The sequence below is a fragment of the Typopeltis vanoorti genome, chromosome 6 (assembly GCF_054136105.1).
Source record: "Typopeltis vanoorti isolate ZY-2024b chromosome 6, IOZ_Tvanoo_1.0, whole genome shotgun sequence".
NCBI classification, from domain to species: domain Eukaryota; kingdom Metazoa; phylum Arthropoda; class Arachnida; order Uropygi; family Thelyphonidae; genus Typopeltis; species Typopeltis vanoorti.
The window spans coordinates 127,852,191-127,868,934 of record NC_143554.1 but is presented as its reverse complement, the minus strand read 5'-3'; the positions used below and the strand labels follow the sequence as shown (position 1 = coordinate 127,868,934).

Below are 16,744 nucleotides of genomic sequence, written 5' to 3'. Positions count from 1 at the left end.
ATTGTTGAAATCTCTAAACCTTTGCTACTATTTACACTAAAATGAATGGACATGTTTCCCCAAGTGATTTACGTTCATAACAGTTGTCTTGCGAATGATTTATAAAATAAATTCTCTGAAATATCTGCAGATTGAATAAGTCTATAACCTCCCCCCCCCCCCCCCCCCCCCCAAAAAAAAAAAAAAAAAAAGATTATGTGAAGCATATGCTCCTTTTCTTTTAAAATAATTCAAGTCCTCTTTTTCAAGATAATTATATGAAATAATTTATAATTTTTCGATAATAAAAATGAAACTGATCATTATAAATTAAGAACTTATTTTAGCATAAGTTCTTAATTAGTTCTGTATCAGCCTGTAAAAGAAATGTCTGTATTTTTTTCTATGTTAGGATGTCTACTAATCAACAATTGAAAACGAAACACGACATTCTTGATGTATCTCGCACTATAGCTTGAGGCACTTTAGTGTCCCTTCTAGCTAAGTGTTCTCAATTTTCTTCCTCAATAGCACTAAGAGTAATCTAAGCCTTTACCTTTCCCTCCAGCTAAGAGGATTACTATCAAGTATTTCTAAGACGTAGATTACTTCAGAAATAGCAACCAGAAGCATAAGTAGAAGTAAAAATATTTAGATTATTTTAAGAAAAAGAAACTAAAATAATACTACTGAACTTTCTTTTGTGTGGTATGCATATAAACAATTTTATGTGGTGAAAATATAGCATAGTATTTCTAAAATTTCAAATAATTTCAGCAGACAGTAGAACAGCTGATTTTAGATTGCAAAGAAATAGTACAGAATTAGAAGCTTCAGGGTACAACAATATTATTGTCTTATTTCTTTTGTCGAAACGGTAAAATGAAGTAATAGATTTTGAATACTGTCTGGGAACGTTTTCGAACCTGTAGAAATTTAGGATGGTTATGTAATTGAATTCCAGGAGAGGATAAGGATGTGGGGGGGGGGGGGCTAAGCATTAGCAAATCTTCAAAATGAGCATAAATTTTGAATCATTCTATATATGATATCCTTATGCACTGGATATTATAGTAATGTGCATCCTACAATAAAAAAAAAAAAAAGAAAAAGAAGGCGAAGAATCCCTGCTAAAACATCATTGGATATAAATTTTCGATACTAAAAAGATTCACAATTAGAAACTGAGTTATGCAATATAACATCGTTTGTTGTTCATAAAACTAAAAAAAAAAAATTCGTTTCTAAAACTGAAATGTGATAATCCATATAACGGTATTTTGCTAGGAAAGAAAGCAAAAGGTCATATTTATTTCAATAAATATTATTTAAAAATATAAATATGTGACATAATATGTTCAATGCAAACATCTGAAAATTCACGAAAAAAGTTGTTTCTATATTGGAACAACCAGTGCAACTGTTCCATTTCAGTGATTTGAAGAATAAATTTATAATACAGCAAATTTGCTACCACTAAATAGATTCATTGCAAAGGCTGATCGATGGTCATTTCAGGATTGATTATTTTTGCACATGTGAAATTTGTTTCAATTTTTGGGAAGAAACGCAATAAATCATTTTAGAGGCAAAAAAGTCAAATATTTTAGGACAGTAAAGAAAATTCCAAGTAAAACAGTGTGTGTAAAGACAGGTGACACAAACTGTTAGTCAGGCACCAACAGTTAATCCATGAATGGCTTTAAATAGCCGTAAAGGGATTAACAGCGGAGGGAGGTAATGGCATGATGAAAGGTACAATGCCAATGAAGTTTTGATCCATGCAGAATGCTATGGTGGGCTGGATATTTCATCCACCTCAGCCGGTAGGAAGGTTAATGGATGAAAATGGTAGAATGGTAACTGCTTCAGAAGACAATGTTGAGGTATTCAGTGATCAATATATAAGGGTGTTTCATCCTGGAGAGGATGGCTTAATTGTGAGCAAGCAGGAGCTATTTGAGGAAATAAATAACCTTGATGTCAATAAGGCAATAGGATTTGATGACATCACCACACATCTTAAGGGAATGTTTCAGGGAATTGGCATGCTTGTTCAATAAATCTTACAACAGTGCAGGTTCCAAGGGAGTGAAAAGAAGGTAAAATTGTTCCACTGCACAAAGGTGGTGATAAGGCTGTGGCTTCCAATTATAGGCCAATGTGTATATCTGGAGTTATTGTGAAAGTAGTAGAGAGATTGGTGAGAAGTAGGATACAGAATTGGGTTGAAAACAGCAGTATTCTTTGTGGTTATCAGCATGGGTTTGTTATGAGGAGATCATGTTTTACTAGATCACTTATGTACTATAACAAGGTGACAAATACCTTGGACAGGGGAGATGCATACACAGTGGTGTACTTGGATTTTGCAAAAAGATTCTGATAGGCTCCCACACAACAAACTATTAAATAAATAGTATATTTAATAAATATATTATATATTTATTAAATAAATAGTCTAATTGGATAACAGACTTCTGAATCGGTATCAGAAAGTTGTATATGGGGGTGCAGTATCCTGTAAGAGGAAGGTCACTAGTGGTGTACTGCAGGGATCAGTTTTGGGACCATTGTTGTTCAGCTTATATTAATGATATTGGGATGGGTTTAACTAGTGATATGTAGATGATCCAAAATTAAGGAGAGCAATGCAGAGTGAAGCAGATGTTATGTCCATGCAGGAGGACTTGAATAGATTACATGAATGGGCAGGTAAGTGGAACTATCAGTTCAGTGTTGCAAAGTTTAAGGTTTTGAAATTTGGTCAATCAACCGAGTCCATGCATAAACATATGCATGGACTTGCCGTTTATAAAAATGGAACTTATTTTAATGTGATACTTGAGCTTGTCGGCTTTTGCAGGTTTCAGCAATATCAGGTCTAATATGTGATATAGCTACCCTTATCTCTTTTTCTATATTAGTAAGTCTTTCACACTTTTTATTTTTTATATGGGTTAATATTGAGAAACCGAGCTTACACAAATATGATGTTGAAAACTGTAACAAAATTTTCAGTAGTTTTGTGGAGAGAGCTAGGTATTCGGCTTGGACAAAAATCCAAAATTCCTCAAGAGTTATTTCAGAGAATTTCATTTTTAGAGTACAATCTGTTGACAATGTAACTAATTGTTCTTCTTGTAATGAAAATTCACAACTCGATGCATTAACTGTGCCAAATAGATTTCGTATCCAGTCATAATTGTATGTATTTAAGAAGGAAAGTAACTTAATCTTTTCTTCCAATATTGTTAATTGTTCTGTTATAACGGAAATAATTCCCTCAACATTTTTATTCAGAGTAGCCAGTTATACTCAGAACTGTGTCATGTGACATCTTTCACCGGTGGAATACTTGTATCCAGTTTGCAGAACACAAGTGTTCCAGGGAACACTGGTTAAAGAACCACTTTATTAAGGCCTATCAGGCCTCATATGGATTATTTTGCACAGATCTGATCACTGGATTTTCATAGTGACAAGGATATTTTGGAAAGGGTTCAGAGAAGATTCACAAAAGTTGTCAGTGGTCTTTGTAATGTGGAGTATGAGAACAGATTGAGAAAATGTAAATTGCAAAGCCTTGTGAAAATGGGAGAGGGAGGGTAGAACAAGAGGCTATTGCTGGAAACTGTATAGAGAGGGTATGAGCAGAGGAGTGAGGAGCAGGTTCTTTGCATGGAGAGTGGTTGGTGAGTGTTTTGAATGTAGACACATTGTATCATTTTAAGCACGGTTGGATGAGCATTATGTGCCTCCCAAGATGAGTCTCTGACTCCATGGAAGTCGGATGTAATAATAATATTATTATTATTCTATTCCTATATCATCCTCAATCAACCAAATCTCACTAATGCCTATAACCTTTGGCCAAGTTGAGTTAACCAATGCCAAAAACATCTTTACTTTTATCTCGAGTACATTAATTCCATTAATTCTGGAATTAATGTACATAAAGTGATAAAGTGCAATATCCCTTTCATCCCATAACGTGCAATATCCCTTTCATCCCACCTCCTGTACATCTTGTGTCACGAGATCAAGCACTCCTCTTATCAATGAATTATGATACAAAATTTGATCCTTATTCTCATGTTTTCACTCTTTCACACTCTTTTTCTCTCCCTTGGATCTCCCCCTTTCTTCTGCTTTTGTGTCATACCATCTGCCAGGCATTTCTCCAACCACTCAGTCATGTTTTGTTCTGTGGAAAAGTTCGCTTAAGTGTGCTATCTTTTTTCTATTACCATCTAGTCATTATCTTCATTTTCCATTATTTCCTTCTTGCAGTCACTCATAATGCTTGTATCATCAACCTCACTAATTGCACTTTCAAGCATTTTGTCTTTCAACTCACTGCTATCATTCTTCTTACTCTCCTTCCATAAATCCCTCATTCTACACAGTGCATACACTTCACACATGCTACAGTGAACAAAATCACTCACGTTAAAATCATTCACCATTGTTTTATGCATAGGTACCATGACTTACAATACAGTACACATCAAGCAAAAATAAAAGCTTTGAAAAACATACAGTTAAGCACATAACCCTTACAATTATAAACATTTATAATAATGCATAAAGAATGATCTAATTATCACTAAATCGTTTCAAAAAGAATTTATCTTTCAGCATTAAAGATAATCATGTGTAGAACGACGATTGTGGCAGGTTTATGGCAGTATACAAATAGCTTAGTTATGAAAATACTTCATGACTAAGCTGTTTGCATACAGAGCCATAAAGTACTTTCATAATTTTTAAAGGCTCTCCTGCATGTTTGCACATGTAGATAGTTTTGCTAATTTTGTGCAAACTTTTGCTAATGCTTCAAGAAAGGATTAGAGCAATAATATTTATCAAGTGTAGTTTATTTTTTTATACTTGCTATTTTAACATTCAGATTTATGTTCAAATAATTAATAATTAAATTCCCCGATATGACTAAATAAAGAGATGTATGTTTATTATGGAAACGCCATCATTAAACATCTTTTTACTCTCCAAACTAGTTTTCCTGTATATTTTTGTTCGGGAAAACTAGTCTTATCACATTCTCACTGCAAATAACTTTAAATTACTGTTATCCTCTTGTCCAAATAGTAACAAAGGAATCAACTACTTTGAGTGAGCAATTATTTCGTTAATAGGAGAAATCATTGAAAGTATTTTTGGGAGTATTCTGTCCTTTTTCCATTCCTTCATATATTGTGATCTGGCGATCATTTTCATACCAATAATTTTTGTAAAAACTGACTCTTTGTCACAATTCATCTTATTCATTGCTGTATTTGTGATATTGTAACCATTTACGAGCAAGCACAATTCATTTTTACTTATCTACCCTTTCAAATCAGTGATCATCATAGCTGTTGTTTTTCTTTAAGATATTACTCTGTCAAATCTCAAATATTGGAAGCGTTGAAATAGTTTTTAATCCTTTCTTAATGCTGTCAATACTCACATGTCCTAAACTAGCATGTAAATATTGCTATCAACAATAACAGTCAGTGACACTTTTCTTATTTTTTGTGTCTTCTCTCATTGTTTATTTCTGCATATTTTAATGTTGAAGCATGACATCAGTATCCTCCCTGTTTTAGACAGATGCACAATAGAGATATGACAAATGTAAAGAGTATGAATGCCATTATTAAAGTTCTACAGTAGTAATAGTCTTGAAGAGAAACTGAATTTACGTGGTTGGTAATTAGTTTACGGAATTAGCAACGCATATAAAGTATATTAATTAAAGGCCACTTTAATGAATAACTTCTATATTTTGGCAACGTCACATTGCCATCTTCAGGAACATAAAGATATGGTATGTGCATGCAGGCACTAACAAAAGCAAATGAGGAAGGAAGCAAGAAACTAATATTGTTCCTAAAGTCCTAATGGTGCCCTCTGGCAGGCTAATTTGGTTGTCTTGGCCGTTGGGCTGAAGTTCTCATAATGTAAGTCTCCCAAATTTGGGGTAGTTTCATGCACCCAAATTTGTTGAGGTTTGGAACGTTTTTTAGAGCTGCTGACGTTCCAAACCTCAACAAATTTGGGTGCACGATCCACGGAGATTCCATCACATGAAAGGCCCATCAATACGACAAAATGAAGTTGAAGATATCAAGACAACTAAATCGTCTGACATTCCTAAAATGCTGCCGGGATAACAAGGTAATCCCTAATTGTGTTAAATTGAAGCACCGTTTTACTGCGGAAAGCTATGCGTATTCATAATCGCACTAGCTTCGCCCTATTAAGAGAGCAAATTACCGCAACGCGTGTTTTCCGTGCTGACGAAAACGAAACCTTATGGGCGCTAGAGGAAGAGCTCAGCCATGATCTTTGGACGATTCTTTATCACGTCTCATGTGCTTCGGCAAGAAAAGAATTTGAAAAAATACGAAGTCGGCACTTGAAAAAATACGAAAACCTGATAAAGAATTCTACTTCCTTACCACAGCCACCACTCAACACTGTAGTCAACCTCTCGTAGGTAGTTTTAAAGCCTGAAGCACTCACCGCACTTGCACGTGGCCACAATTTCACCCTAGCTCCAAAAGGAATACCTGCCGAGGAAATCATGATCCAAATAGAACATGGGATTTGCAACCTTCCTAACCATATCGCCAACAATGTCAGACTGGATGTAGCCGGTGTTTTCACTAAAGCCAAACCTCCAAAAACCAACTTATCCAAAGACGAATATGAAGCCCTACTAGAAATGAAGAAAAACAGAAAAATAGTAATCACCAAAGCGGATAAGGGAAACGCCACTGTGGTGCTCAATCAAAAGGACTACAAAGGTAAGCGTAATGCTTTAGTACTAGACCGTACTACTTACCTCCCTATTGAATATAATCCTACCAGCTCTCAGATTAGAACTCTCCACGGACTCCTTAAGAAAGTAACTTCTTGGCCTGTGGAAGTCACTAACAAACTAAAACCTTATAACTCTAGGACCCCCTCCCCTGATTATACGGACTCCCAAAAATACATAAACAAAATGTGGCATTACATCCCATAGTGGATGGCATTGATTCCCCCACATATAAATTAGCCAAAACGCTCACACACTATATTGGCAACACACCATCACACATAAAAAACTCAGCCCACTTTAAAGCCAATATAGAAAACCTCTCACTCCAACACACTGACATAATGGTCAGTTTTGACGTCTCCTCCCTATTCACTAATGTCTCACTCAAAGAAACCCTAGAGCTCATCCAAGCCAAGTTTCCTCCCGATATCTCAGCCCTATTTCAGTTCACAACGAATTCAGGCTATTTCGTTTGGCAAGGAAAATTCTACAAACAGATAGCGGGGACATCCATGGGTTCACCACTTTCCCCACCCTAGGCCAGTTTCTTTATGGAGACCTTTGAAGAGAAAGCCTTAAACTCCGCCCCACAAAAACCCACTATTTGGCTTCGTTACATGGATGATGTGTTTGCTATTTGGCCACATGACTCAGACACACTCCACTCCTTCCTAACACACTTAAACAACCAACACCCCAGAGTCCAGTTCACCTTAGAAAAAGAGGAAAACAACACCCTCCCCTTCCTAGACACTTTAATCATTCGCCAGCCTGATGGATCTTTGGTTTTCTCTGTTTACAGAAAACCCACCCATACTGGCAGATACATTCACCAGCAATCCCCCCCCACCCCACAACAATATGGGGTTATAAAAAAAACTATATAACAGGGCAAAATTAATCTGCTCAGATGATAAGGCCCTAACTACTGAACTAAACCACATCATCAACACTTTCTTAGCCAATAGCTATAACCCCCAAAAAATACTGAAACCAGTAAACCACAATCCCCCCCCCACAATAAAGATTACACCAAATCTCTCACCATCCCCTACATCCAGGGCACCTCTGAGAAAATAACCAATATCCTCAAAAAATATGAATTTCTTGTTACAGACCATATAAAAAGTTGGCATCCCTTATCCGCTCTACCAAAGACCAACCACATCCCCTAGACCTACCTGGTGTATACCAGGTCCCTTGCAGCTGCAAATTGTTCTACTTTGGCCAAACAAGCAGGACAGCAAATATCAGGATTTCAGAACACAAAGACTACATCCAGTTTCACCAGTACAGCCGCTCTGGGCTGGCAGACCATGCCTTAGATACCCACCATAGAATTCGTTGGAAGAAAACTAAAATAATACACCGCAGCAAGTTTAAGTACGAAAGCTTATTCAAGGAATCATCAGCAGCTCTAAAAAACGTTCCAAACCTCAACAAATTTGGGTTTGCGTGAAACTACCCCAAATTTGGGAGACTTACATTATGAGAACTTCAGCCCAACTGCCAAGACAACCAAATTAGCCTGCCAGAGGGCACCATTAGGACTTTAGGAACAATATTAGTTTCTTGCTTCCTTCCTCATTTGCTTTTGTTAGTGCCTGCGTGCACATACCATATCTTTATGTTCCTGAAGATGGCAACGTGACGTTGCCGAAATATAGAAGTTATTCATTAAAGTGGCCTTTTATTAATATACTTTATATGCGTTGTTAATTCCATAAATTAATTACCAGCTATGTATGACCAACGTACAAGCCTTGCTACTAGGATTTACGTGAGAATAAATCCAGTTTACGATGGAAAAGGAAAATAACAAAAGGCTATTCTTCCTAGACTCCTTAGTGATGCCTTCTGATTGGTAGCCTCTCCTTTGCTGTATACAGAAAATCCACTCACAGGTAGATATATTCACAAACTTTCCCACCATCACCCTCCATCTCAACAATATGGCATCATTAACTCTAATTAACAGCGCCTGCAATCTTTGTTCCAGTGGAACCTATCTTGGTAAAGAATTCAACCATATGCACCGCACCTTCTCATCCAGTGGTTACAATTTTTACAGAATTTTAAAAAAAATTATCAATCCCCCCCCCCCCCCCCTTTAGAAGAATTTCAGAATTACCATCACCAACTTCTACATCTGGAGTACATCAGAAAAAATAGCCAGGTCTTTAAAAAAAAAAGTACAACCTCTATGCAGCTTTTAAGCCCTACCAGAAACTTGCTACCCTTATCTGTTCTGCCAAAGATCAGTTCCCTCCTCTCTCAGTGCCCAGAGTATATAAAATACTCTGTTCATGTAAGTTGGCACACTTTGAATGGACAGGTAAATCAGCCACCATTGTTTAGGTGAACACAAAATTTACATCTGCAATCATGACCATGGTCAATCTAGTCTTGCAGACCATATATGGGATACCAGTCACAGGATCTTTTGTAAGAAAACCACCATGCTCCATCACAGTAAATTAAAAAAAGTTTGTTTTATTAATCTGCAGTGGCACTCGTAAAGTATCTGTTTAACATTCAAATGAATGTTAAACAGATACTGTTGTCAGAAACTTCCCGAAATATGGGAAACATTGTCAGAGGTCCCAATTTACAATCAAGGCCTCTTACAAATGATTACAGTGGGCACACTACTGGATAAGACTTTAGAGTCATATCCATGTGTTTTATAGTATTGTGTTACTGTTGTGTGTGTGTGTGTGTTACAAGTGTTAGCTGTACTCCCTGTAGATGTCTTAGTTACTGAGACAAAATATTGGAAGCATTAAAATAGTTTTTAATCCTTTTTTGCTGGTTTAGGACAAATAAGCATACAGAGATTTGATGATTAAGGACTGTCAGTATCTTCAAATGTTGACTAAAGTGCTACATTCACTTTCTGTATCTTAGGAAGACCATAAATTCATGTTGATGAATATAGTGTGGGAGTTGTTTTTTTAACTGTGTATGGCAGCCAGAAAGGATTGACTTAAATATTAAGGTAGGACTAGCCATTCTCAGTTTCTCATGCTCTGGCGTCACAAGGGCCAAATGAGATGACCATGAATACTGCTTCAGTTCTGATTCAAAAACTTGCTAAGACTGATAACAGAAACCATTAAAAATGGAATGACGGTCTTCATCCTGCACTCCATCCAAAATTCACAAGTGTTATACCATCCTGTAGCTTCTATGGTGAGAAGGATGTTAGGAGATGAGAGGGACTGATAATTTGTAGATCTTTTTGGCATTGTAATAACCAATTGACTTGGAAGGTTTGGTGAATAAATTCTAGTTCAGCCATAAGGGAAGCCTGGGTAGAAGAGAGGTTGGAGACTGTTGACAAGGGTTTTGATGACACCATATTGTTCAGAAGGGGGATGATGATTAGGTTTATGTATGTGTCTATCTACCTATAAGAGTGGGTTTTCTGTAAACTGAGAAAGAAAGGGTGCCATTGGGTAGATGCTTGATTAGATCATCTAAAAATGGAGGCCATGGTTATTTTCTTTTTCTATGGTGAAGTGGATTCTCTGATGGCTCTTAAGGTGGAGGAGGAAAGAGTAATTTGTCTGTGTCATGTAGCCAAATAGAGAACCCATCATCGGTATATCTTGTTCAAATAGAATGTTTAAGAATGGCAGTATCAAGAGCATGTTTTTCAAAATGCGCCATACAGAAATTGGCCAGAACCCATTGTTAAGTACCTTCTTAACTGTTTAAATAAGGTGTATTTCCAAGAGAAGTAATCAATATGGACTGCAAAATTAAAAATCAATAATGTCAGGGGGAGAAAATATTTTTCAGCAAATTTAAAGTGTCAGAAAAGGGGGTATTTATAAATAGGAATGTGACATAAGCTCACCACGATATCCTTATTGTTTTAAAACTAAATTTTGGATTAAAGAAATGAAATGCATGTAATTTTTTTTATATAAGATGAAGTATGGACAGTATGTGGAATTAAAAATTTAGTTAACTGTTTGGCTAATTTAAAGGAGAGGGAATCTGTATATATTATTCTAATTAATCTAAAACATGAATTCAAGTAATTAGTTTTTTTTCCCCTAATTGCACCTAATTGTCATCAGAATTTATTGAGAAAATATGTTTGTTTTTGGAATATTAGTATCCTAGCGTCATAAATTAAAAATACCTAAATGCCCGTATTTAAGATTTTGACCAGTATTATGAGCCCTTTTCTCCCATTCTATGAAATATCTCTTCCACATTAGCCTGGTAACAACCTTTTACCAACTTATACCATAATTGTATCCCCTCTCCACAACTTATTCACGAGGTTTTGCAAATTTGATTCTGTCAGTCTGTCTTCATACGCCACATCCCAGGACCATCTTAATCTGCTCTATGCCATTCCTACACCATGAAAAACAAGTAGACCAGATCTGTGCACAATAATACATATGAAGCTAATAATACACACATATACAATGTGTGTATTATTAGCTGAAATGAAATGAATGAAATCATAATCTCTTTATTTCTGCATGCAAATGTCCTCTGCGTCATTGCCATAATCTCATGTAAGGACTTCAAATCTTGTACAGTGTGATCCTGAACTTCAGATCCTTATCCACCACTTCCATATCTCTCATCTCTTCTGCTTCCTTCAAAATTTCTGAAGTGTATACTTGGCATCCCATCATTGCCTACCAGATTTCAGAACCTTATGCTTTGCAACAATGAAATGATAATCCACTCACTTTCCCACTCATATAGTCTGTTCCTGTTCTCCTGTAAGACCACAACATCTCTTCGACTCCTTGTCATTCTCCCGAGTTTTGCATCATCTGAAAACAGTTGCATGAGTCCAATTAATCATAATCATCATCAATTTCCTGATAAGTAACGCCAAGGAACATATAGGCTATGATGACAGTACTGCATGATTAAGTTTATATTATTAATAATCTTACATCAACAATTTTCCTCCGAATTAGTCTACTGCTTGTCAGCAGCACTCTAATATTGTTCTAATCTAGCATTTTGGTTTTCTAAAGCGGTTTTGACTGAATTATTTCATCTCTAAGTTGGTCTTCCTCTAATTTTTTCCCCTGCAACCTTGGCATCAAACACCTTGTTTGCTAACCTTTCCTCTTCTATTCTGTTTAATCAATCATACCACCTTAGAATAGCCCTACTCACACATTTTTGAATGCTAACAGTGTCAAGTTACTTCATAATACCTTCATTTTTAATATGATTCTGCCATCTGTTCATGATTCTGATTTTTCTTGGAAATCTCGCATGTGGTCTCTAGTCTTTCATGAAGTGCATTATTTCTAATGCCACTCTCAGATCCATAACTTAAAACTGGTTTTGAACACTGTCTTGTTTACTGCTGTGTTTTGGTAATTTCTCTCTTATTCCATATAAATTTATTCAATTAGCTACCAGTTGAATAAATACCAATATCAGCTTTGATATCATGTTGTCTCTTTCCATATTTAATTTGCCTCTTTACTAAAAACCGTGCCTAAATATCTGAAATGTTTTACTTGTTCTATAGATTCTCCATTATCAATGCCACTGGAATTTTCTGTTCCTGGCTATTTTCATAGTTTAGTCTTTTTATTACTGATTTTCATGCCAAATTTTTTACAGCTTTATCTAAATAGAAAATCTGGAGACTTATACTGGATGTGTTTAGGAGTAAATCATCTGCATAAAGCAGATAATTTACTGCTTTATGCAGAAGAGACCGAAGTTTGATGTCTCCAATTCTAATATCAGGTTTAATGCCACTTTCTTTCATAATGCTATCCATATAGATAATGAAAAAGAGTGAAGATAGTGTGCATCCTTGTCTTACACCTGATTTTACATCAAACCATATTCTTGTATTTCCTTTAAATTAAAGATGCCAAGAAATTATATTCTTAGTTTCATCCTTTATCCAAGTATAAGCAAACAAAGTTTGCTCATGAAGTAACTTCATGACTGGGCTACTTGTATATAGAGGCTAATGACTTTATATCTTTGCCTTAGTATCCTGTAATGCAAGTCACATATCCTTTATGGACATGTATAATGCTATGCATTATGGGAAGACTCACTACCCAGACCAATTTCAACCTTTATTGAGGTCTCATCAGTCAATGCCAGACCCAGAAGAGATACCAAGGTTGAAGTGATGCAGGATTTACATTTCTCATATGCAAGTAGTCAAAAGATGTCTCACATTATTAATAAAATACTCTGGATTAGAGATGGATGCTGAAAGTTTTTTCACTTGGTTATACTATAAATTAAAGATGCCAAGAAATTATATTCCTGGTTTTCATTCTTTATCATCTTTACCTCAATAAAGATCAAAACCAGTCTGGGTAGTGGCCCTTCCCATAATGCATAGCATTATACATGTCCGTAAGGATATGTGCCTTGCATTGTGGGATACTAAGACAATTGATGTGAATTCATTAGCCTCTATATACAAGAAGTCCAGTCATGAAGTTACTTCACATGCAAACTTTGTTTGCTTACACTTGGATAAAGGATGAAGCCAAGAATATAATTTCTTGGCATCATCCTTAATTTATAGTATAACCAAGTGAAAAAAACTTTCAATATGTATATTTTGTATTATCAACTTACAGCTTAAATATAAATTTTATTGCTCTGTATAATTCCATTTACCCCATATATAATTGTAGCCTTTTACAAATCTTTTTTTTCTGGTCACCTTCTCTCGTACCTCTTCCAAATGTGCAAAATTTAAATACAGATCTTGTTATATTCCCATGATTTCTCACCTATTTGTCATCAAGTGAAAATCTGATGTTACAACCATTGTTAGTCTGGATCCAGCTTGTTCTTCTCTTGTTCTATATGTAATTCTCACTTTCAGCTTTATTTTCAATTTTACAGATGGAGAACCATGAATGATACTCCAGTCATCTGGAATTCAACCTTTTGACTAGGCTCTCTGAATTATTCAGTGTAACAAATGCAAAACTTTTATACCTACATATTTTGAGCATTTCTGGTTGAATATCATTTACTCTGGCTGCCTTACCACATTTGATACCTTTTTTCTACTTCAAGTATTAATATGTACTCCTTGTCTCTTGAAAATTTTCTACTGTTACTTTTTGTCACCACTTGTTTCATTTAACAGTCTCTCATAGCAATTACTCTAGACATCTAGGATATCCATATCTTCAGTTTTCATGTCACCTTTATCATTTTTGATTCCTTCATTTCTAAGCTTTTTTACTGGCCTTCAGAACGTTTTGCACCTTACTGATATTTATCTTCTATATTCTATCTATTCTATCTTTTATATACTTTTGTTTAACTACTTTATACACATAACTTGGCTCTTTTATATTTTTCTCTGTATTCTTATAGGGTATCTGCTGAGTTATTTGCCAGGAACTTTTAGTATGCTTTCTTTTTTTTTTTTCTAGGACTGCTTCTTGAACTTCTTGTGTTCACAATAGTTTTCTTATTTTTCTGTAATTGCAGACAGCTACACTACATGCCTTCCTATACAAATCAGTGTTTCTTTTACCACTGAGATTCCTAGTTTTTTTGAGTTGTTTCATTTTTTCTTGAATATTTGTATAGTTGAATCTACAAGTTTACCTGTAAAATCTGCTTAATGTTAATTCATTTTAAATCTGCTTGAAACTCCATTTAAACCAAACTCAATATCATCAATATACAAATTAAGCAATAATGGTCCCAAAACAGATCCCTGCAGCACACCACTAGGGACTTTCCTCTTTCAGAATACGACACCCTGTGCACACCATGCTGATACCTATATGGCATCCAGTAATCTGTTAATGAATTTAGAAGTATCTCATCTGTTTTTAGTCTTAATAATAACAGCTATGCTGTTATGATACTTCTGTAATGCATGTGCTAGTTTCACATTTTTGCCATAGATGCTTCTTGAATTTATGGTGTTAGTATTTAATTGTTTTCAGTTTGAAATTGTTTCATTACATAAGTTTATCACTGTTTGCCTTTTCTTGATTAAAACATCATGATCCTTTTATTTCTTGTCACTGCTGTTGTTGGTATGATGGCAACCTTTTATGATGGTTTTAGTGCTTAGGATTATTGCTCTGAATTAATAGCTACTGCTAATCTAATTATTCTTCATAGTTCTGCAATATTTAAAATGATCAAGGAATTTTTAAATAAGCATAACACATATTGTACATTTTTTACAGTATCATTAATGAATCATAGAAATAGATAATGAAATTTCATTAACAAATTTTGGAGTAATTTTCTTTTCTGGTTTTATCACTTTATAGCCCCCACCCCCACCCACCTCCACATAAATGCACACACACACACACACACACACACTTAACTTTGCAGTCACAGATGTTGACTTATGTTATTCACAGATATATTATTTACATGATATGATATGCTTTTCAAATTATTAAAGATGTATTATGAACAGTCTGAAATAGAAATGTTTAATTATGCTATTTAAAGCTCTACATTAGAGATGACTAAAGTTCAAGTGCTTGGACAAGGAGATTTACTACCAGAATTTTCAAAAAATAAGGAGGACCATTCTGCGGTAAGTGGTACTTGGTTACTAATGAGTAATTGAGATATATTATAATTATCTTTAAAAAGATTAAATTGGGGCACTTCATTTCCTGACAAATCAGTGAATATGTACATATAAATGCCTGCTGACAAATAATTCTAAGCAAAAATAAACTGTGTGAAAATACTAGGATAGGACATTTCGCAATGTTTAGTAAAATGCTAGTTGTACACCTAGTAGACATAGCTTGATAACATACTGTTAACCAGAACATGTGACAAACTTGCATGACCATCCTTGTTAAGGAGGCATTGGAAATGCGAGAGAATAGGAGTAGTTATAAGACAGTCATCAGAAAGTTGCTTCATAAGATGCGATATCATAGTCATGCAGCTACTTGGAGGCCTGATTGTCTCTTACTAATTGCACGTAACAGCTTATATGGTGCAAAGAAAAAGATTGGCAATAGTAGATGCTGTTGTGAAGTGAAGAGTTGTGAAGTAATGCATCTGCTGCATGTACACAAGCTGCGTCATATACCCTTGATGTAGTTTAGTGGAAGCAGCATTATGATTTTGAACCATTTCTTATAGTTTCGCTTAAGCTTGTCGATTGAGATACATTAGAGTGATAAATGAGATCAGTTGGATCTCATTTATCATTGATCTCATAAATGAACCAGATAATCTGTTTCCTGTGTTTGGGATTCTTTGGTCTCCAGCTGTATTGGTTTAATATCATGTAATGTTGTCTAAACCATAACTGATTAGGTTGAGGAGAATAATACAAATTTACGTTAGTATGAACTTGCAATTTCATTTAACATCATTAGCAGTATTTTGGATTCGCAAATCAAAGCCAAATCACATACACACACAAATTCTTAACAAGAGGCATAAAATACTTTGGTCTACTTAAAAGAGTGCCACAGATTATAGACCCATAGTGACTACACCCAGGATCATATATTCTGAAACACCAAATTTGGTGTTTCAGAATATATAATTTCTTTTAGTATCCTAGTACATGTTAAGAATTTGTGTGTGTATACTACAGATGGCAAGGCCTGAATTTCATTTAAAAACTGGCCCAAGCTAAACATGAAAACTTGAACATATATAAGTAGAAATTTACTGAGAATGTGTTGCTAATACCAAAATAAAACAAAGGAAAGAAGACAGTGTCACATGCAGAAGTCCTCTGCACACACTTATTTTGAGATGGGATTGATTCCATGAAGTGTTATTCTTAAAAGAGAAGTCTGACTTTTTTTGAAATTAGTGTATTCTAGTCTACTAGTAACAAATCACTACTGTATTCTAGTAACAAAAATTCACTATAACAAAGAAACTAAAACAGCAATGAAGTCATCCTGGTTAGCTGAATAGACAGCA

General features: G+C 35.1%; 1 protein-coding gene across 2 annotated transcripts in view; it reads left to right on the top strand.

The window, feature by feature from the left end:
* LOC150105927 (SCY1-like protein 2) overlaps positions 1-16,744 on the top strand; it is a 304,184-nt gene that overhangs the window by 265,075 nt on the left and 22,365 nt on the right. For both annotated transcript variants that reach the window (XM_090393688.1, XM_090393689.1), the window contains one exon: positions 15,290-15,377. In XM_090393688.1, coding sequence (XP_090249814.1) covers positions 15,290-15,377 — 88 coding nt within the window. The remainder of the gene's footprint in view (positions 1-15,289; positions 15,378-16,744) is intronic.